This window comes from Manis javanica, chromosome X (assembly GCF_040802235.1).
Source record: "Manis javanica isolate MJ-LG chromosome X, MJ_LKY, whole genome shotgun sequence".
Taxonomy (NCBI): domain Eukaryota; kingdom Metazoa; phylum Chordata; class Mammalia; order Pholidota; family Manidae; genus Manis; species Manis javanica.
The window spans coordinates 74,321,246-74,346,294 of record NC_133174.1 but is presented as its reverse complement, the minus strand read 5'-3'; the positions used below and the strand labels follow the sequence as shown (position 1 = coordinate 74,346,294).

General features: G+C 35.5%; 1 protein-coding gene across 2 annotated transcripts in view; it reads right to left on the bottom strand.

The window, feature by feature from the left end:
* Window positions 1-25,049, bottom strand: part of DACH2 (dachshund family transcription factor 2) — a 722,046-nt gene that overhangs the window by 134,281 nt on the left and 562,716 nt on the right. For both annotated transcript variants that reach the window (XR_012127367.1, XM_073227574.1), the window contains exons 7-8: window positions 7,644-7,779; window positions 5,015-5,098 (exon numbers count right to left, since the gene is read on the bottom strand). Coding sequence is in view for 1 of the 2 variants with exons in the window: in XM_073227574.1 (XP_073083675.1) it covers window positions 5,015-5,098; window positions 7,644-7,779 (220 nt within the window). In the remaining variant the exon portion in view is untranslated. The remainder of the gene's footprint in view (window positions 1-5,014; window positions 5,099-7,643; window positions 7,780-25,049) is intronic.

Below are 25,049 nucleotides of genomic sequence, written 5' to 3'. Positions count from 1 at the left end.
GAGAGCCTAGTAAATATAATGTTCTTCAAACAAATAAAAATAAATAATTAAAAAAAAGGAAACAAGCTTTAAGTGAGCTAATAAGTGAGGTTAAGTAAAATAGCAGGATATAAGATCAACATATAAAAATCTATGGTATTTCCATATGCTAAAAAAGAGGTGATGTCAAAACTGAATTCAAAAAAATCATTTATAATTGTACAATGAAATACTTAGTTATAAATCTACCTAATCTTGTACAGGACTTACATGCCCAAAGCTAAATATACTGATGAAATAAGCTAAAGAAAATCTCAATAAATAGAAAGGCAGACTGTTTTTATGGATTGGGGGATTCAAAATAGTAAGGATGTCAATTTTCTCCAAACTAATCTATAGATTTAATGCAATTCTTTAAAAAATCCCAGAAGGATTTTTATGGACATAAACCAGCTTTTATATAATATATGGAAAGGCACAGACTCTAGGATAGCCATGATAATCTTGATGAACAAAGTAGGAGGAAAAATTCTGCTTGATATTAAAACTTGTGATGGAGCTTCAATAGTCATGACCATGGTACTGGCAAAAGAATAGATACACAGATGAATAAAACTGAATAAATAACCTTGAACAAGTGCAAATTACTGATTTTTGACAAAAGTACAAAAAGCACAGAAAGCAATTCAATGGAGGGAGAATAGCCTTTTCAACAAATAGTGCTAGAACAGAAAGAAAAGAACCCTGACCTGAGATCATGATCATAAATATGAAAAGTATATCTCTAAGACTTAGAGAATAACATGAGAAAATATCTTCAGGGCCTAGGGCTAGGCAAAGGATTTTATAGACTTGACACAAAAAGTGCTATAAAAGAAAAAAATGACAAATTGGACTTCATCAAAATTAAAAACTTCTGCTCTGCATAAGATCCTTTTAAGAGGATATAAGAGGAAGCTACAGAGTAGGGAAAACATTTGCAAACCACGTATTTGACTAAGGACTGTATCTACAATATATAAAGACCTCTCAAAATTCAACAATATAAAAACAAACAAACCAGTTAGAAAATGGGGAAAAGACAGAAGAGATGTTTCACCAAAGAGGATACACAGACAGGGAGTTCAATCTCACTAGCCTTTAGAGAAATGCAAAATCAAACCACAATGAGATACCACTACACACACCTATGAGAAGAGCTAAATTTTAAAAAATGACAACACAAAAAGCTGGCGAGGATGTGGAGAACTTGGACCATTCATACATTGCTGGTGGCAATGTAAAAATGGCCCAGCCACTCTGGGAAGTAGTTTGATAGTTTGCTGTAAAATTACATATATGCTTGTTATATGACCCAGCAATGGCATTCTTAGGCATTTGTCCCTAAGAAATGAAAAGGTGTATCAACATAAAACCTGTACATCAATGTTCATAGAAGCTTTATTAATAATAGATGAAAATGAGGAATGAGTTGTCCTACAGAGATGGTTATACAAACTGTGGTGCATACATACCATGGAATACTATTTACCAATAAAAAGGAAAAACTAGTGATACATATAATAATTGGGACAAATATTAAGAGTATTATGCTGACTGAAAAAAAATTTCAAAAAGTCACATACTGTATGACTCCATTTTTAGAACATTTTTTATGATGATGGAATTATAGAGATGGAGAACAAATTAGTGATTCCCAGGGGTTAAGGGTCATGGGAGAAGAGCAGGAGGAACAATGAAAGAACAGCAGGAGGTATACCTCTGTGGTGAAGGAACAGTTCTGTATCTTGATTATAGTGGGGGGTGTAAAAATCAACATGTGATAAAATTCCATAGAAGCATATACATACAGACATACCATCAATGAATGCATGTAAAACTGGTGAAATGTGAATAATGTCTATGAACATATACCATGTAAATATTCTCATTTTCATATTGTATTGTACTTATCTGCGATATTTTCATTGGGAGAAATGGGTTGAAGAGTATACAAGATCTCTCTATTCTTTTTGCAACAAAGTTTTAAAACTGAAGGTAATTCAAATAAATTTTCCAGCAAGATATTCCCCTTGTTTCTCTCATTTCTATTTAGATCACTGAATAGCATAAAATGCACAAAAATGTGTCTTTCACTCTCTTTTAGGTATTTTAACTTCATCATAAAGTTTATTTGTACTGATGTTTGTATTTTAGTTGGCCCAATACATTAGTCTCTCTTATTCAAAAAATATAATATTCAGAAGATATATTTCACATTTTAACCAGGATCAATAATCATTTTCAAACACCTGAATAGTGCCACTAGGTCTGAAAGATGTAGTGTAGTATCTAAGACTGTCCCAGGAATACAGAGAGAAACATCTGATTGAATAGAGAATATTTACAATGTTATAGTGCCAATATTTAGCCGAAATCCTCCTCTAATCTGAAATTAGTCCATTTGCATAAAATAGATATAATACTTTTATTCTAGATGAGATATACTTTAGGTTCTTATGATCATAAGATGTCAAAACTGTTAGCTTTTCATATGTAACCTGTGGACTAATGTAAAAGGTTCAATGGACTCAAGTCCTGGACTTGATAAATTTATTGTCACACTATTCCTATAGCATTCCAGATTTGATCATAAGTACTTTTTGTGATGTAAAGCTTTCAATAAATACATCCAATACAAAATGCTAAAGGTCAAAAAGTCCATTGTTTTTTTCTGCTTGTGTTTTGGGAGACTAGTGACTACTAAGGGAAGAGAGTCTTGCTTTGTGCATTTGCTTCACATGGGTAAACTAGGGTGGATAATCCCAACTGCTCTACTCTAAAGAACTGAGAACTGACTTTTAAAGGCCATGTAACACAATGTCATAACATGCAACTTACTTGGTCAATTTGTTTGACATATGTTAAAATAAAATCAAAGGCTTCACTTAATTGGCCAGTCAGTTTAGTCAAAAATACTCAAGTTGAAACTAAAATAGAAATTTTGGTTAAGTCATTTGGGACATAGTCTAAATGGACATCACTGTCAGAAAAGCCCAGATGATATGGACTTTGAAATGTCTGCATATGAAAATTCAGGGCAAAATGCAAATTCTCATTTGAGGCATGTTTTGAACTGCCACCCAATTTTACAAGGCACAGTAAGAGGTGAGCTACATGAAGCATATTCTCATGGTCTTTCTTCATTTTCTGAAAATGTCCACATAATAGCAGGGCTGGCATTTTATAATTTCCAGAGCTATAAATCATTTTTAAAATAATGATGAAATTACTTTAAACAGATGTGAAAACATATGTTTGCCACAGTTGTACAAACCGCTTACTTGTCACACCTAATAAATGTAGAGATGTTTACTTCAACTGTGTTCCCGTATAATAACTAAATTTGAGGAAAATATACTTTATCTTAATATTGCAAATATAACTGATAGAAATTGACACAGAAAATCTCATTTAAAAGAAAATCTTCCATTATAACTGGGGTGCAGTTTAATATGCCACTCCCATCTATTAAGGTGTTTATCAGGAGGTGTGACCAACTTAGTTGACTGAAATGAATGAAACTGTGCCATTCCACAGCAAGAGATTCAGAACTGCTGGTATATACCACTGTGTATTTTATGAAAATCAGTTACTGTACATCTGTACGAGCACTCCAGCTGATTTTTCATAAAACACAAGCAGTGTGTACTTCAGCATTGCAACACATAGGCCAGTCCTAAATGCCATTTTGACTTACAAGGTTTGCAGTTCCGATGGAATCATATACATCATGTACAGCTTGAGATTTTCCTAGAAAAGCTACTTTACTACCAAACTGTCCTTCAAATAGTCATGATTTGGTGGGAAATAGGTCCCAGTAACAAATTGTTGCAGGATTATGAATGGACTTTCATCTTTAACTAGAATTTCATTACTGGTGTAAGAGTTTGGCTAGTTTAATATACTGAGCCTGACTTCTTCCCTTCTGACAACTATCCTGAAATCAATCATTTACATCTTGGGGCCCCAGAGGGTATAACCTTTTAGAGTCTCAATAAGAAAGAGTAAACATGTGACAAGGAAACCAACCATGGATCAATGAAATTAAAGTCATACATTATTCCAAATTCTAACTAAAATGCTTATCTAGGTAATTAAGGAAGAAAGTTCAGTCTAGAGAAGAAAGAAAAATTTATCCATTAACTCTTCAGCTCATGGAGTCTTTTTATCTCTATATATTGTGAGCATGACTAGTATAGATAGAAGAAAAACGCACCCTACAGTGAAGAACAAACAGACCACCTGATCTGGTAAATTACATGTTAGCCTACATTGTTTAGAGTTACCATCTAACTCATGGTGACAGCCGTAATACATAACCTCTAAAATATGCTGATACATTTTCCTTTTCTCTTACCTTTTCAGACTTTTTAACAAGTTGTACTCAGTTTTCATATCAATATAACATAACTTTTAAATTCTTACTCTCCCTGCATTCTTTAAACAGATACCCTAAGAAAAAAACTGGATACTATGCAGAGGTGATATGTGTACCTCAGTGGGTCAAAAGCATATCTATCAATATTTCAGGTAAATACTTCATTAGAGTAACTTGCAAAGCTTTAATTTGCAATGTCCAAGTTCGCATGTATTTTTAAATTGCTTTTGAGGGTTGAGGGGAGCATCTCTCTTCCACAACAGCAACTCAGTTTTTTAAACATAACCATCAAATGGTGAGTCATTTAAACATAGTTAACAAAGTGCATGCATAAAAAAAGGGTCAGGTATCTCTGATCAGGCTTAATAAAAAGACTTAAGTTAATGTTTCCAACCATAGGCACAAACTTACTTCCAGATGACATGTAATTTGTAACATCAAATAAACAAGCTTCAGGTAAACATTGTTTGTTTTTACTACTAAAAGAATTTATCCAATGCCAGTATAGATCTATTCTGACTTAGAAAAATGTGGATGCAATATACAGCACTGGGATGTTAACTGACTTAGTTTCTGATCTTTACATGTCCATCAAATAAGCAAAAATCATTTTACCTTTATTATCTCTTAGGAATTTTTTGATGGTTGGTCCATTATCCTGATCAACAATGAGTTCCTCTCTATTGTTGGGAATCATAACTACAAATAAGAGATATAACAGTAATTTTCTTGCAAAATACCCAAAAGAAAGGCAAAAAATAATAACATACACAGCTACTTTACTCCAATAACAACCAACACAAATTTTATACACTTCTACTTGTGCAAGAGTGACAAGATTTTAGTTGGTTTGGTGTTCATATAATTTAAAAATCAGTAAACTCCATAATCATGTGAATTTTTAAAGTATAATTAATATATAGTGCATATATAATTGCCGATATATTTCTTTTAAACCATTTAAAATATTTCTTTTAAAATACAATGAAAATTAGCTATTTACCTCTATTATTAAGAGTATATTTCCCAAAATGCTTCTGAAAGGAATTTACCACTTAATTTCATGCATTTAAAATAATTAGGCATTATTCCACTTTACAGAGTTTTGGCAAATATATATATAGTAAAATTAATAGCTAAAATGTTGCTGAGAATTATTGTAAGTGCTTCTTCACAAAACATGTATACTTAAACAGTAAAAGCATGTCAATTTTCATAGTTGGCCAAAAAACATGCCAAATTTTATCTCTTAATTCCCTTTAGTTATATTTTATTAAAACTTTTGAGCTCTATAAGTAAAATAGTCACTTTAAAATAAAAATCATCAAACCTTTTACTTCATTTATAGACAATCTTACTACCATGCTTGGACAATTGTGGAATGTGCATAGAAAACCTAATTAGTATCAGTGGAATTAGAAAAGTTTTACGTTGCCAAGATTTTTTTGGAATATTACATTGCTTTTGAAATATTTGATTTTACTTCTAAATGTAAGATGCCATTCTCTGATGATATCTCTACCACAGAGTATATTTCCCTATGTCCTCCTCTTTTAGCCAGCACTCAATAAACAATTCTCTTTCTCCCTTTCCTCTCTCCTTCACCTTCATCAATACAAAGATTATCCCAGCAGAAGCATATGTGTCTTCATTTCTTGATTCATTAATGGTCATTTGACTATATTGGCTTGTCTTGCTCAGAGGCCTTTGAATCAGTTACAATATTGTAACAACCAGGTAGTCTGTGTCCACAGAACAGAGAGTTAGAATACCTCTTACATATCTTCCAGGAATTAAACTTACTCCTTTAGGGCCATTAGCCTTAAGTTCTATCTCAGTGGCTCTTAACACTGGCTGCACATTAAAATCTCCGGAGGAGTTACTGTAAAGGAAGACAAAGCACTGCTGCCAGGCTCTATTCCAGACCAGGTAAATCAAACTCCAAGCATGTGGTCTGTGCATCTAGAGTTGTAAGCACTCCACAGATGATTATAAAGGGGAGCCAGACTTGAGACCCACTGAGATCACAATGATGCTAAAAAGCCACAAACAATATATAATATTGACAGGCTAAGTGAGACTTGGATCAATTTCCACAAGGGAGAAATCATCTTCATCTTTCTCTGGCACAAATCCATAATCTAATACCCTCCCTGAAACCTTAAATTCCTCTCCTTCCACCACCCCCTCCACACACAATTATTTTGGAGAGGCTTGAAGCAATTACTATTAGGACATGTAAAAATGTAGAGTTCACATAAAGAACATCCCTATAATAAGAGTAAAAGAAGAGCAGAAATTATTTTCCCTAAAGGAAATGGCTACTTAGGAAACTGGATTGTATAGGTACAGAAGATAAACAAAGGTTTTACCTAGCTCACTTGGTTCATAATTATTATATATGAAATGTGAATTTGTTACCGCTGAGGGCACTTAGTATAACATCTGTATACCTGAGTAGGATCAGACAGCAGGAGATGGTAAGCTATCAAGGTAAACCCACACACAGAAAAATAAGTGCTTATCCCTCACATTTCCTGAGCGCTTTAAACTTTTGAAGTGTTTTTCCACATATTATTTAATTTGACCTCACAAAAAACAAGTGGATTAGGCAGGGCAGTAATTATTTGTGTATATTAGGTAAACAAACTCGTGATTAAGTGAAATACCCGAAATCTCATAGCTGGTTAGTGCAAGAACAATGGCTAGACTCAAGTCTCCAGTATGCCACATCACCGACAATAACATGGTAATATTTCTGGAATAGTCTCTATGGTGTAATACAATAAAAAAAATGTAGGGAAAAGTATGTTAAATAACTGTTATCTAAATTGTCAAGATTGTAGAAAATCATGTTCTGATTCATTTTTTTAATCACTCTTAAGTGATTGACTGCCTAAAGTATATCTTACCTTCCATTATTCTAAGGATGCTGTGAATGTAACAAGTATATTGTATCACACTAGCTGTAAAATACCAACATATTAAATTAGCATATACTCTACAAAAAATACCTTGTATGAGATCCACTGACACAGTTAGTGAAGGGCCTTTCAGAGAACAAACTTTTAACACTTAATTTTGTTTTGTTATACATATTACTTCAGAGAAAAAAAAAGATGACCACTTCAGAAAGCCATTTATATTAAGATGACATCAGTTCCTCCAGCTTCTTTTTCCTCTATTGCCTGATGAAGAACTTCCTTGAAAGAGCATCTTTCAATTCCTTGTTTCAGACACTCACCCATTCTCTCTGAATGGTGATCCATCTGAGAGGGAGAGCTGGACACACTGCTGCTAGGGTGGGAGGAGGTCTGGCTTCCAGGGCGGTGACTCTCTTCCAGGGAGGGAGCAGGAGAAGGACTCTCTGGAATCCGTTCCTGACACAAAAGGAAATGCAAAAGGAAATGCCATCTGTGCACTGACTTTTTCATGCTGGTTGAGTCCCTAACATTTGAAATGTTGACTTCTCATTTATCCTAACAGTGCGCACATCCATAGTAACCTGGTCTTAACACAGATCTTTAGGCAAAAGCATAATTTTTGTTCTTGTGAAATTAACAGGATATCATTAGGGTTAAATAGGAACAGAAAGCGAAAGGGCTCAGTGCCATGCCAGATACATGGTAGACATTCAAAAAAAGTTAGCTTCCATTTATTTTCCTAGAAAATTCATAAGGCATTATGAACACAGGTGTGTAGTGAAGGTTATTGATTTTGTAAGGTTCTACACTGATATAAAGTTCATGCCAAGGCCTGGAGGGTTATCCTACTCTATGAGTAAGAAAACCTTCCAAAGGTAAATACTTGAGAACCTTGGGAAAAAAATTCACAAATAGTGGCACCTGGTACATGTTGAGTCCTTCTGCACAGAAATTATGGAAATAATATACCTGTAACCTATCAGACCTTAGGAATCTATGTTGCATTCTGCCAGCAAAACAGTTAGGCAGCTACAGGACACAATCATGGGTTTTCCAAACTAACACTAAGACCTAGACCTACAAATATCAATTCCTTAGTAGCTTAGATTTTTATAGTTTTAAATGAGGAATTTAAATAAAAATAAAATATTTCTTTTACATTCATCTACAGCAACTGTTACAGCTTTCAAAACTTTTGTGATTATGAATATTGCTATAAAACCATTGTTATTCACTATGTTTATGCATCACAAATTCATGAATAAATCTGACAATCATTCAGTTAATTTGATCAGTAAAATAACCAAATTGCAGTGCTTATGCATATATGCAATAAACGTGACTGGTTGACAGACATGCTGGGACAGTGAATTCTTGTTCTATAAAATATTTAATTCATCCATAATAAATTTCATAAATTAAATGTTCTGTCTAATTATCCATAATTATGACATCAGTATTCTAATCATTACATTAAGCATTTGTTCATTAAATATGTGCTTGTACATTTTCACATTGATTTTGCCTGAGAAGCCTAAAATTTATAAATCCCCTAAGGAAAAACTGTGTTTGCTTAATGCATAAATAATAGTGTGAAAGTTAAAGGTTATTATTTCATTAGTAAAAATTAACATTTTTCAAATTTTGTCAATGTGACAGGCAGAATAATGGCCCCCAAAGATGTCCAAGCCACATCCTAACAGCTGGAACTTGTGAATATGTTACCATACACAGCAAAATTGACTTTTCAGGTGTGATAGAGAATCTTGAGATAGAGATATTACACTGGATTATCTTGAAGGCAGAAAGGGACAGTCAGAAGGAGATACAGTTATGGAAAAATGATCAGAGATGCAGCATTGCTGGATTTGAAGGTGGAGAAAGGGAACCATGAGCCAAGAAATGTGGCTGGTTGCTAGAAGGTGGAAAAGGAGAGCAAACAGATTCTTCCCTGAAAGCTACAGAAAGAAATGCAGCCCTGCCAATACCTTGACTTCAGCTCAGTGAGAACCATGTCAGACATCCAACTTTACAGAACTGTGACATAATAAATAACAATACAGTTTCAAGCCACTAAATTTGTCATAATTTGTTAGAGCATCAATAAAAACCTAATAAAGTCATCAATGTATGTTCATTTTTAAATGGTGTTTCATATTATGTTTAGCATTTAATTAACATTTGATAATTTTAATGAAAAGAATAGTAGAGTGTATTACCAACAGTATTATAATTAAATACTGATAACTGTAAATGTACATTGCATTTTAAAGGGTTTATAACTGTTGTCGTACTTCAAAAACAATGTTTTATAGCAGAGAAATATACATGCCATTTATATTTTGTATACCAATAAATAGTTGTAACACTGTGTATACATGGTGAAAGCAAATGAAACAAGCAACGCAGAAGAAAAGAATCAAGTTTTCTTTTTCAAGTAATTACATTTGTATTCTGGAGTGATGGTATGGGGTTGGGCAGCAAGATAAACATAGCCCTTATACCACATTACCTTTTACTTTTTGAAAGGTCTAGCTGTGAAATTAAACTATCATGATTAAAAGTATATTCTCTAAATACCATGTGTACACATACACGCATACCAATGTAAAGAATTTAACATATGAGGTCAAAACATTTTTTTGCGTTTTGCAATTGTGCAGCCTGGATGATTCTATACGAAACTATGTGCATAATGTATAGAACATTCAATATTTGTCTTTGAATTCTAACACTGCAAATTTGCTGAAAAAATAAGTATTTTTTTAATGAACTATGTTTATCTCTAATGGATATCTGAATGAATGGACAGGGACAAAGTACAGCAGTTACTGAGCAAAAATAGAACTGAACAAACAAAATCACTGTGTAGTCAACAAGAGTCATACACATAGCAATATATTTTACCATAATAAAAATGGAAAATTTTTGAGTGATTCATAAAGTTGATGCTTTGGAAAAGTAAGAGAATCTAACTGACAGTAACACTTGCCCTTGCCCACTCTGCCTAATAAAAAATAAAAGCTCACGTGAATTTTAAAGAAAATAGAAGACTACACAAATAGAAAGTTTGATGAATAATGAGAAAAAAACAATACTATAAAGAGGGGTCTCCCAAAATGTTTAATATTAGCATATGAACAAAGAATATGAACTCAATTTACTCAAATTCATTCTTTGACATTTTCAGCAGCATAATAGGTGAAACAATAAACCAACTTTGATATGGCATAGAGTGAAAGCAACATTTTGCATGTAAGATTATGTAACCTACACTTTTCAAATTCAATCAAAGTTCGGTTATTGTTATTGTTTTCTTAAGGCACACAGAGGTCAGACTTTTTTTGCAAGCTAAATTATATTAGATGAGTACAGTGCCTTATATTGATTAAGAATTAGATGGGTTTAAAAGTATATATCTGTGTGAAACTGAGAATGTTTAATTTCTTCTAAAATAATGAATAGTTCTATGAACAATTTCTTCTTTGCAAGTAAACAGATTCATTTTTCAGCCCTGTAATCAGTATGCATTGATTTAGCTACTTAACTGCAATGTGCTTCGGTTCATTAGGTGGCTACTGTTGTGCCTCAGCCTAGTTAAAATTTCACAGCAAGTTAATCTGTTTTATTACAAATGAGAACACTAGTGATAATGTCCTCACCATTTGCCAAATACAGGGTTAACAGTATTTGCAACAAATCAATAAGGACATTTAAAAAGGAAAATTGCAGCTCTAAAACTCCAATCATTTTTACTCATTGATGACTTCATTTTATTTGCCATTTATGACTTTTACAACCCTGTTATTCATCATGTATTTCCTTCATGCCCCATCAAAAACAGCTGTAGCTCTTCTGAAACACTACAGAAGTCTCCAGATTTAGTCAAAGTAGCAGAGGAGGGAGATTTCCAAAACTGATACATCCTTACCCAATAAAATCCCCATTTCCCCTTGCAATTAATAAAATTATCTGCAATAATAATTCAGATGCTTATATATGCTCACATATAGTTGAAGGCTTATATCTAAAAAGAAAGATGTTATAGAATATTATTGATCAGTTGGTTACTAGTTAATAACAGTTATTGTGATTTATTAGTATATACAATCCCCTCTTCAATCACACTATTTTACTTTTATGTTGGGGACATGTCACAAGTGGTCAAAGGTGATATTTATCATAGTAAATCATTTGAAAGTACATTTGAACGTTAAGGAGCAGGATCAATCAATGTTTAGAAAATTTAGTTTTATACAAGGTTTAACACAGTTAATTTGGTTTAGATTATGTTTATTGGGCATAAAGCATCAATCCTGCCTGTTTTCATAGAGACCTTCTTAAATCATCTCAATATAGTACTTTAACATCCTTGGAAATATGGTAGTATACTCAGAAGTTATGAAGTACTAATATGTGCATACTAAACATGTGTTTATATGTATGTGCATATGTGCATAGTTGTCTTAATAACAATGATTTCAATGTTAAATTGTTGCCTCTGATATTTTATAATATTGATTCTTAAAAGCATTCAGTGGGATTATGTAATATATACTTTGCCTTTTTATTTTTATTTAATTGGAATTCAACTCTAACTGTAATTACTCTTCCAAATGTTAATCTATTAATGAGTTCCTAAAGGATTTAATGGCATTTTACTACTGAGGAGTGGTTTTTGGAAATTTATCTGAATGCTAGATATTTTATTCATGCATTTGTCTTGATATTTCATATTTAATTGATGAGCTCCTTCTGTACTGTCACTAGAGTTCTACAGAAGCAGAACAGATTGTAACCTAACAGATTTTAATAATGAAATCAGGGACAGGAAAATAAAAAGTTTGTTCATTGTTGCTGCTAATTTGGCTTGCCACTAATCCTGAGGAAAATTTGATGCCAAATTTGGTATCTCTGAATAGTATCAGAAACATGACACTTTATTAATCTTTATGAATCAGTTTAAGAGTTAATCGCTTTCTACAATCACCAATTGCCAGTTGTATTTACATTAACATAGATGTATATGGCAGGGTTTGCATGGACTTAGAAGAAACAGGCAAACTGGAGATGCAGCTGGAACATGTAACCATGGAGGAGTCCAAAATTATAGGCACACCCTTTCTGTGACCTGTGTGGACCCTCTCACCTCTTCTATGTGATCAACTTTTCTGGAAGAGGCTGCAGCTTAAGGGAATCAGCCATAATAGCTACTCATAGCATGTAAATGCCCTCAAATAGAAGAATGGATAGTTCAGTTGGAAAATGCATGGCTTCTAAATTACGTTGTAGGCTTGGACCTCTGCCACCCACGCAAACACCCCTGCCCCCATATTACCCTCAATTCTCACTCACTGCATCTTCATCTCATGTTCTAAAAACTAATAATAGTTTTGCCTTTCCATAAAGCTTAATTTAAGACTCAACTGGTAATTTTTCAGTAAATTTGAATTATCACACAAAAAAACCTCTCCGTGTTGACTAATTTTAATACCAGATGTTCACATGCTAATGCCACTGCCTTGTGACCATTTCCTATCAATTCATTAATTGCCAGCTGCTCAGCCAAAAAAAAAAAAACACAGATAATCAGATGGTATTGGTAAACAGCCAAATAACAGCTTCATACTCAAATTTCTTAAATTCATTATCAGAGAAAACTATAGCATACTGGTGTTACAGTTTTCCAAAAATACAGAAAAAAAATTATAAGATACTTAAATGTCAAATAGGAAATAGGTTTTCATACAAGTCAGGTATTTTACCTATTTTGCTCTTCAGTTTTTACCACATTTAACGATGTGATTGAAACATGAATAGAGTGCAAACCTATTCTGATCATAATGCAATTTCCAGTTCATGGTATTGCTATATTAGTTATTAGCCACAAATGCTAAGAGCTAAGCCAACAGTAAAGGGATCTCAGTCAGAACTAAAGACCATGTGGCCGGCATAATAATATTCTCAGATTAGTTCTGGCAAAAATAAAAACAAAAACAGAAACAAACAACAACAAAGCATTTGTTTGTAACTTTTAATGTCTTATCCAATTTCAGAATTAAAGTCTGTATCACTAATGACCATTTATGTTGGAAACACTCCCCAAAGTTTAATATTCAACGAATCATTAGTTTGCATTCATTCAAGCAACATTTATTGAGTGCCTACTGTATCCACTGGGGATAGAAGGAAGGTCTATGGCTGTTTTCATATGGTGTATATATGGTTGTAGGACAAACTAAAGACTAAATAATCCACATGTAAACATTGAAACATAATTTAAAATCATAAAGAAATCAGATCAATTTTGATATTACAATGGACACTCCTCTCCAGTTCATAATCTCTAACCTTTAGTGGTAATGAAGATCAAAGCAACCATTACAGGTGAACAAATAAATGGTCTCTAGAGGAAGGGTACAACACTCATATGCATCTAGTGGTAGAGGAATGCTTGGTCCTGCTACTAATGAGAAGTTATATGAAGAATGCATATAGTTGAAGTTACATTTTTATCAGCCTAGCTCTCAGCCACCATATTGGTTTCCACTTACTAATATTTGGATATAGATCCTTGAATATAAACATATTCAAATAGAATAATATCAGGCAATATACACTATTTACTACATGCCAAATAGTGCTCTAAGTGCATTAACAAGATTTATTGCATTTAGTCCCTCATTAACACTATGAGGGAGATACAATTATTATCCCCATTTCACTGAGATCTGAGGCAAATTGAGATACAAGTAGGTAAACTACATGAAGTCACATAACAAGTAATGGTGAAATGAGGATTCACATACAGGAAGACAGTCTAACTTCAGAGCACATGGCCTAAATCATTATGCCATACTGCCTGAATGAAATCTGCTTCTTGAAGTATCTTACTTAGTTAACAAAATATGATTGCCCTAGCCACTAACAGTATATATACTTCTATAAATTCTTTTGGGGGTGGGGCTTATATCTGTTTAGTTTTTGGGTTTTTGATAAGACAATGTAACATAGTCCATTGCACATGTTAAAACTTTGCTAAATCAGTGAATTCCATGTTCTCACTCTCTGTTTTCTAGCAGAACATGATGATAAAAATAATAGAGCAAGAAGAGATCAAAGATGTCAGCGTGAGAGGAGAGACAGAGGCTTCCTCCTAAAACTGGATACAATTAGAAAATATAATTGGTGCAAATAATCCTGAGAGAGCAACAGGAAAGAGGACAGCGCCAGACTGCATAAACCTGCAGAAAAGCAGACCTCACCAAATGGGGTAACGTACCATAGCTGTGGCTCCACGGGACCCGAGCCCTTCCCCCACCCCAGCTCACTGGTGGGAGGAAGAGAAACAGAGAAGGGAGGGAGTGGAAGGCTTGGGACTGCTGAATACCTAGCTATGGAGAGCTGTTCTGGCAGCACAAACCTACATTTCATGGTACTTTCATGAGATTCGCATGACTATCAGGTTGGAAAGTTAATACAGGCTGAGTTCCTGGGGAGACTGGGATTCCAGCAGCTTGTGGAAAGCAGGGATCCATATCTAGCTGCGTTGGAACAAAAACATACCTGTGTGCCCGGCCCACTGGCTCAGGCAGCAGAGACAAGCACAGAAGCCGGCAGGCGCGACATTGCTTCAGGGGCTGAGCAGCTCCAGAATGGATATTCTGGACACTAGAGGGTGCTATATACAAACATGAAATGCAATTGGTGTCCAGAGTAAAATTATTAATACAACTCCCAAGAAAGATTTAAATGATATGGACCTCGTGACTTTTCCTGAAAGGGAATTCAAAATAAAAATCATCAGCATTCTAATGGAGGTAAAGAAAGACATCCAAGAATTCAGGAACGAATTCAGGTCAGAGATCCAATCGTTGAAGAGCACAATGGAGGGTATTAAAAGCAGGTTGGATATGGTGGAGGAGACGATAAATGAAACAGAAACTAGAGAAGAGGAATATAATGAAGCTGAGGCACAGAGAGAAAAAAGGATCTCTAAGAATGAAAGAATATTGAGAGAACAGTGAGACCAATCCAAGCAGAACAATATTCGCAGTAGAGGGATACCAGAAGAAGAAGAGAGAGAGAAAGGGATAGAAAGTGTCTTAGAGGAGGTAGTTGCTGAAAACTTCCCCAATCTGGAGAAGGACATACTCTCTCAGGCCATAGAGATCCACAGATCTCCCAACAAAAGGGACTCAAGGAGGACAACAACAAGACACATAGTAATTAAAATGGGAAAGATCAAGGATAAGGACAGACTGCTAAAAGCAGCCAGAGACAGAAATAAGATAACATACAAAGGAAAGCCCATTAGGCTAAAATCACACTTCTCAGCAGAAACCTTACAGGCCAGAAGGGAGAGACATGATGTATTTAATGCCATGAAGCAGAAGGGCCTGGAACTAAGATTACTTTATCTGGCAAGATTATCATTTAAATTTGAAGGAGGGATTAAACAATTTTCAACTAAGCAAAAGATGAGAGAATTTACCTCCCACAAACCATCTCTACAGTCCATCTAGAGTCTATAGATGGAAGTGGTCCTAAGGTTGAATAGCTGTCACCAGAGGTAAAAAAAACAACAGGAAAGGAAGTAGAACAGATAATAGTGAAGCAAATGTAAGATTAAATTAACTATCCTCAAAGTTAATCAAGGGATAGACAAAAAGTACAGAATTTGATATCTAATATATGAAGGGTGAAGGAGGAAGAAAAAGGAGGAGAAATAGAAAAGAACCTTTAGATTGTGTTTGTAACAGCATACTAAGTGAGTTAAGTTAGACTCTTAGATAGTAAGGAAAGTAACCTGCAAACTTTGGTAACCACGAATCTAAACCTGAAATGGCAATAAGTACATACCTATCGATAATCACCTTAAATGTAAATGGACTGAATGTACAAATCAAAAGACATAGGGTAACTGAATGGATGAAAAAACAAGACCCATCTATATGCTGCTTACAAGAGAATAACCTTAAACCTAAAGACATGCACAGACTAAAAGTCAAGGGATGGAAAAAGATATTTTATGCAAACAATAGGGGAAAAAAGCAGGCAGTGCAGTACTAGTATCAGACAAAATAGTCTTCAAAACAAAGAAAGTAACAAGAGATAAAGAAGGACATAACATAATGATAAAGGGCTCAGTCCAACAAGAGGATATAACCATTATAAATATATATGCACCCATCACAGGAGCATCAGCATATGTGGAACAAATACTAAAAGAAATAAAGGAAGAAATAGAATGCAATGCATTCAATTGTGGAGATTTCAACACACCATTTACTCCAAAGGACAGATCCACCAGAGAGAAAATAAGAAAGGACACAGAGGCACTGAAAAACACAATAGAATAGATGGACCTAATAGACATCTATAGAACTCTACACCCAAAAGCAACAGGATGCACATGATTCTCAAGTACACATGGAACATTCTCCAGAACAGACCACATACTAGGCTACAAAAAGAGCCTCAGTAAATTCAAACACTTTGAAATTCTATCAAACAACTTTTCAGACCATAAAGGTATAAAAGTAGAACTAAATTGCACAAAGAAAGCAAAAAGGCTCACAAACACATGGAGGCTTAACAACATGCTCATAAATAGTCAATGGATCAATGACCAAATTAAAATGGAGATCCAGCAATATATGGAAATAAATGACAACAACAACACAAAGCCCCAACTTCTCTTGTATGCAGCGAAAGCAGTCTTAAGAGGAAAATATAGAGCAATCCAGGCATATTTAAAGAAGGAAGAACAAACCCAAATGAATAGTCTAACGTCACAGTTATCAAAATTGGAAAAAGAAGGGGGTGGAGCCAACATGGCAGCATGAGTAGGACAGTGGGAATCTCCTCCCAAAAACATATATATTTTTGAAAATACAACACATACAACTAATCCTACAAGAGAGACCAGAAGACACAGGACAACAGCCAGACTACATCCACATGTGTGAGAGCCCAGCGCCTGGTGAAAGGGGTAAGATACAAACCCCAGCCCGGCGGGACCCAGGCACACCTCCCCCCAGCTCCCAGCGGGAGGGAGACGGAGCCCAGGACTGCTAAACACCCAGCCCCAGCCACCCGCACCAGAGTGCAGACACAGTGCATGCATGGAGGGCTGGAAACTAGTGAAACAGGGCAGCAAGAACTCTGAGCGGGTTCCAAAGCTGATGCCCCTGTGACAAAGAAAAGCGAGTGCTTTTAGAAAGTCTTAAAGGGACAGGGATGGAACAGCAGGACGGAAACAACACAGGTCACAGTCCAGTGGCTGGAAATTACAGGGAAAACTGGGCGCACTAAACCCCTGGGCAACAGCTCTGAGAACCCTCATGGAGGTAAACAGCCAAACAGCACCCCCGTCCACTACCCCTTCTGGCACTGCGAAAGCAGAGAAGCAGCGTAAGACACACCCTGCCCTCAGAAAGGGAGCTTCCTCCATATCAGCCGGGCAAGACACAAAGACCCAGTCTACACGCAATTACCCAACACAAGCCACTAGGGGGTCGCAGTTGTCCCAGTAAAGAAAGGCCAGTAGCAAGTGAAAAGTTTGGCCCTCCCAGCTGATAGTGAATAGCACCTGTCAACACGAAAAGGCAAAAAAATATGATCCAGACAAGACTAACACAGACAGCTTCAACATCTTCTACATATTCCCCTGAGAAGGAACCTGGGGAGATAGATTTAACCAGTCTTCCTGAAAAAGAATTCAAAACAAAAGTCATAATCATGCTGATGGACTTGCAGAGAAATATGCAAGAACTAAGGAAGGAGAATACAGAAATAAAACAAGCTCTGGAAGGACTTCAAAACACAATGGACGAGATGCAAGACACCATTAATGGATTGGAAAACAGAGAAGAGGAATGCACAAAAGCTGATGTAGAGAGAGGTAAAAGGATCTCCGGGAATGAAAGAATTTTAAGAGGACTGAGTGACCAATCAAACTGGAACAATATCCGCATTATAGGGGTACGAGAAGAAGAGAGAGAGAAAGGGATAGAAAGTGTCTTTGAAGAAGTAATTGCTGAAAACTTCCCCAAACTAGGGGAGGAAATGGCCTCTCAGACCACAGAGGTACACAGAACTCCCATGACAAGTGATCCAAGGAGGGCAACACCAAGACACATAATAATTAAAATGTCAAAGATCAAAGACAAGGACAAAGTATTAAAGGCAGCCAGAGACAAAAAAAAGGTTACCTACAAAGGAAAACCCATCAGGCTATCATCAACAGAAACCTTACAATCCAGAAGAGAATGGCATGATATACTTAATGCAATGAAACAGAAGGGCCTCAAACCAAGACTACTGTATCCAGCACGATTATCTTTTAAATATGAGGGAGGGATTAAACAATTCCCACAGAAGCAAAAGTTGAGGAACTTGCCTCCCACAAACCACCTCTACAGGGCATAATAAAGGGAATACTCTAGATGGGAGCACTCATAAAAAGAGCACAGAACAAAACACCAAACATATGAAGAAGGGAGGAGGAGGAATAAGAAGATAGAGAAATATAGAATCATCAGACCATGTTTATAATAGCTCAACAAGCGAGTTAAGTTAGACAGTAAGATAGTAGAGAAGCTAACCCTGAACCTTTGGTAACCACAAACTTAAAGCCTGCAAGGGTAATAAGTACATACCTTTCAATAATCACCCTAAATGTAAATGGACTGAATGCACCAATCAAAAGACACAGAGTAATAGAATGGATAAAAAAGCAAGATCCATCCATATGCTGCTTACAAGAGACTCACCTTAAACCCAAAGACATGCACAGACTTAAAGTCAAGGCATGGAAAAAGATATTTCATGCAAACAACAGAGAGAAGAAAGCAGGTGTTGCAATTCTGGTATTAGACAAAACTGACCTCAAAATAAAGTAACAAAAGATAAAGAAGGACATTACATAATGATAAAGGGCTCAGTCCAACAAGAGCATATAACCATTATAAATATATATGCACCCAATACAGGAGCACCAACATACCTGAAACAAATACTAACAGAACAAATTGAGGAAATAGAATGCAATGCATTCATTCTAGGAGACATCAAAACACCACTCACTCCAAAGGACAGATCCACCAGACAGAAAATAAGTAAGGACACAGAGGCACTGAACAACACCCTAGAACAGATGGACCTAATAGACATCTACAGAACTCTACATACAAAAGCAACAGGATACACATTCTTCTCAAGTGCACATGGAACATTCTCCAGGATAGACAACATACCAGGCCACGAAAAGAGCCTCAGTAAATTCCAAAAGACTGAAATCCTACCAACCAACTTTTCAGACCACAAAGGCATAAAACTAGAAATAAACTGTACAAAGAAAGCAAAAAGGCTCACAAACACATGGAGGCTTAACAACACGCTCCTAAATAATCAATGGATCAATGACTAAATCAAAATTGAGATCCAGCAATATATGGAAACAAACAACAACAACACAAAGCCCCAACTACTATGGGACACATCAAAAGCAGTCTTAAGAGGAAAGTATATAGCAATCCAGGCATATTTAAAGAAGGAAGAGCAATCCCAAATGAATGGTCTAATGTCACAATTATCGAAATTGGAAAAAGAAGAACAAATGAGGTCTAAGGTCAGCAGAAGGAGGGACATAACAAAGATCAGAGAAGAAATAAATAAAATTGAGAAGAATAAAACAATAGCAAAAATCAATGAAACCAAGAGCTGGTTCTTCGAGAAAATAAACAAAATAGATAAGCCTCTAGCCAGACTTATTAAGAGGAAAAGAGAGTCAACACAAATCAGCAGTATCAGAAATGACAAAGGAACAATCACGACGGACCCCACAGAAATACAAAGAATTATTAGAGAGTACTATGAAAACCTATATGCTAACAAGCTGGGAAACCTAGGAGAAATGGACAACTTCCTAGAAAAATACAACCTTCCTAGACTGACCCAGAAAGAAACAGAAAATCTAAACAGACCAATTACCAGCAACGAAATTGAAGTGGTAATCAAAAAACTACCAAAGAACAAAACCTCCAGGCCAGTTGGATTCACCTGGGAATTTTATCAGACATACAGGGAAGACATAATACCCATTCTCCTTAAAGTTTTCCAAAAAAATAGAAGAGGAGGGGATACTCAAAAACTCATTCTATGAAGCTAACATCACCTTAATACCAAAAGCAGGCAAAGATCCCACCAAAAAAGAAAACTACAGACCAATATCCCTGATGAACGTAGAGCAAAAATACTCAACAAAATATTAGCAAACCGAATTCAAATATACATTAAAAGGATCTTACACCATGACCAAATGGGATTCATCCCCGGGATGCAAGGATGGTACAACATTCGAAAGTCCATCAACATCATCCGCCACATAAACAAAAAGAAGGACAAAAACCACATGATCATCTCCATAGATGCTGAAAAAGCATTTGACAAAATACAACATCCATTCCTGATAAAAACTCTCAGCAAAATGGGAATAGAGGGCAAGTACCTCAACATAATAAAGGCCATTTATGATAAACCCACAGCCAACATTATATTGAACAGCGAGAAGCTGAAAGCTTTTCCTCTGAGATCGGGAACAAGACAGGGATGCCCACTCTCCCCATTGTTATTTAACATAGTACTGGAGGTCCTAGCCACGGCAATCAGACAAAACCAAAAAACACAAGGAATCCAGATTTTTAAGGAAGAAGTTAAACTGCCACTATTTGCAGATGACATGATACTGTGCATAAAAAACCCTAAAGACTCCACCCCCAAACTACTAGAACTGATATCGGAATACAGCAAAATTGCAGGATACAAAATTAACACACAGAAATCTGTGGCTTTCCTATACACTAACAATGAACCAACAGAAAGAGAAATCAGGAAAACAACTCCATTCACAATTGCATCAAAAAGAATAAAATACCTAGGAATAAACCTAACCAAAGAAGTGAAAGACTTATACTCTGAAAACTACAAGTCACTCTTAAGAGAAATTGAAGGGGACACTAACAGATGGAAACTCATCCCATGCTCTTGGCTAGGAAGAATTAATATCGTCAAAGTGGCCATACTGCCCAAAGCAATATACAGATTTGATGCAATCCCTATCAAATTACCAGCAACATTCTTCAACGAACTGGAACAAATAGTTAAAAAATTCATATGGAAACACCAAAGACCCCAAATAGCCAAAGCAATCCTGAGATAGAAGAATAAAGTTGCGGGGATCTCACTCCCCAACTTCAAGCTCTACTACAAAGCCATACTAATCAAGACACTTTGGTATTGGCCCAAGAACAGAGCCACAGACCAGTGGAACAGATTAGAGACTCCAGACATTAACCCAAACATATATGGTCAATTAATATTTGATAAAGGAGCCATGGACATACAATGGCGAAATGACAGTCTCTTCAACAGATGGTGCTGTCAAAACTGGACAGTTAGATGTAAGAGAATGAAACTGGATCACTGTCTAACCCCATACACAAATGTAAATTCGAAATGGATCAAAGACCTGAATGTAAGTCATGAAACCATTAAACTCTTAGAAAAAAACTTAAGCAAAAATCTCTAGGCTATAAACATGAGCAACTTCATCAGGAACATATCTCCCTGGGCAATGGAAAGAAAAGCAAAAATGAACAAGTGGGACTTTATCAAGCTGAAAAGCTTCTGTACAGCAAAGAACACCATCAATAGAACAAAAAGATACCCTACAGTATGGGAGAGTATATTCATAAATGGCAGATCCGATAAAGGGTTGACATTCAAAATATATAAAGAGCTCACACACCTCAACAAACAAAAGCAAATAATTCAATTAAATTATGGGCAGAGGATCTGAATGAACACTTCTCCAAAGAAGAAATTCAGATGGCCAACAGACACATGAAAAGATGCTCCACATCGCTTGTCATCAGAGAAATGCAAATTAAAACCACAATGAATATCACCTCACACCAGTAAGGATCGCCACCAAACAAAAGACAAACAATAACAAATGTTGGCGAGGTTGTGGGGAAAGGGGAACCCTCCTATGCTGCTGTTGGGAATGCAAATTAGTTCAACCATTGTGGAAAGCAGTATGGAGGTTCCTCAAAAAGCTCAAAATAGAAATACCATTTGACCCAGGAATTCCACTTCTAGGAATCTACCCTAAGAATGCAGCACTCCAGTTTGAAAAAGACAGGTCCACCCCTATGTTTATCGCAGCAATATTTACAATAGCCAAGAAATGGAAGCAACCTAAATGTCCATCAGTAGATGAATGGATAAAGAAGAAGTGGTACATGTATACAATGGTATATTACTCAGCCATAAAAAAACCAGATCCTACCATTTGCAACAACATGGATGGAGCTAGAGTGTATTATGCTCAGTGAAATAAGCCAGGTGGAGAATGACAAGTACCAAATGATTTCACTCATATGTGCAGTATAAGAACAAAGAAAAACTGAACGAATATAACAGCAGCAAAATCACTGAACCCAAGAATGGACTAATGCTTACCAAGGGGAAATGGACTGGGCAGGAGGGGTGGAAAGGGAGGGTTAAGGGCAGGTATAAAGAAAGGCGGCCTTACGATTAGCATGTATAATGTGGGGGATGGCATAGGGAGGGATGTGCAACACAGAGAAGACAGGTAGTTGGTCTACAGCATCTTACTACATTGATGAACAGAGACTATAATGGGGTTTGTGGGGGGGGACTTGGTAAAGTGGGGAATCTAGTAACCATAATGTTCTTCATGTAATTGTACATTAATGATAATAAAATGAATAAAAATAAAAAATAAAAAATAATAGAGCAAGCCAATATTCAGTAGTAATTATCCTTTCTGGCTGACAGCAAGACCAATTACACTCACTTGCTGATTTTTTAATGTTTTATCTTTTTTTCTCAGAGATTATCCATGAGTAGACTTTTCATCTACCCTACTTCCAGCCTAGAACAGCATTGACCTATAAAATATTCTGCAATAACACAAATGTCCTATACTTGTGCTAATATATTACCCACAGGTACTATGTGATTATGGAGCAGTTGAAATATGGCTAGTTGCAAATGAAGAACTGAAGATTTATTTTATTTAATTAGTTTAAATTGAAAGAGCCACATGTAGCTAGTGGTTACCATGTACAACAGTGTTGCTGTCATAGGTATGTTCTATGTATCTAACATTCATTGTTAATTGTTTACACCCACGGAGGTTGTAAAATTTTCTTTATTTTTTCTATATTTTTCTTTAAAAGTCTAAGCTTCTAAAAGCCTCATCACTTCCTGAGCCCTAAAAAGCTATGGCTTTGCCTCCTACCTGTGAAAAGAAAATAAAGACAACACTAGTGAATAGACAGCCAGGTCTATTCTTCCTTCTGATAGCTTTTACTATTTAAGGGTACTTGCAGGAATCAACAGCTGAAATCACCAAACTTTTTTCACCCCAGAGTAGAAATATTTACACAGTGGTAGAAGAAAAAGGCCCAATACAATTATACTCCTTCCAATTTGGCATCATTCTATCTTGAGATGGTATAATTTCAATTGGAAAACAACTGCTTATCATTAACTTTTATAGAGATTTCTGTAACTTTTAGTTAACATGTTATGCTTTCCTGAAGAAACATAAATTTGTAGTTAAACTGGTTTGAAAAGGTTTTGTTTTGTTTATGCACACTGGGGGAGATTGGTATTGAGTTTGATTTGATAAGCATTTTATATTTCATGTAACACTTTAAAGAAGAGTATTGTCTTAGAGCTGGCTAAACTAGAGCTACTTGTTAAATACCCAATAATTTTATGACCCAGGTATCAAACTGTTGGTAATTTGAAATCAGTCATGGTGGGAACATTTACAACACAGAAATTGGAAAATATAAATCAGGGTAGTCTTTTTGTTTTGTTTTTTGAAGAGTTGATTAACAGACACACCATTGGATGCCAGCCCAAATAAAGTCTGAATGTATAAGTCTATTTATGGGAATCTGAGGAGTTTTTGTGCATATTACAATGTATTCTTCTGAAGCATTTAACCTTAGGGTTCAGACATGTTGTCCCATTACTCCTTAAAACTCCAATGTTTATGTCCTTAAAATGAGGATACTTTCCTACACAATCACAGTCAAACCTTTAAAATCAGGGAATTGACACTGATAAAACATTACCATCTAATCTACAGGCCCAAGGAATCTGACATTTTTATTTCACTCTAATGTCCAAAATCACCTGACTAGGCAAATATTAAGTTTATGAATAAGCACAGCAAGTGTTGGGTTGAGACTAAGAATATTCAAATAAACACAAGTGTCACATTACAAAAATACATATTATGTGAATATGCACTTGATAACAGTTGTCTGCATCCCATACTGTTCTTCTGAAAATTTAGAGACAAACATAACACACTAAAAAAACATCTACCAGTAAAATTTAAGCATAGAGAATGTAGGAAAATTTAAATCATTATATGTACTTTCCATTCTTGTTATGATTCAGGAACTCTGGTCTCATAAAGTGTGAAACAAAATCTGCAAAAAATGTTTTAAAAATCGTACATATGAGTTTGTTTATGCACACTGGGGGAGATTGGTATTGAGTTTGATTTGATAAGCATTTTATATTTCATGTAACACTTTAAAGAAGAGTATTGTCTTAGAGCTGGCTAAACTAGAGCTACTTGTTAAATACCCAGTAATTTTATGACCCAGGTA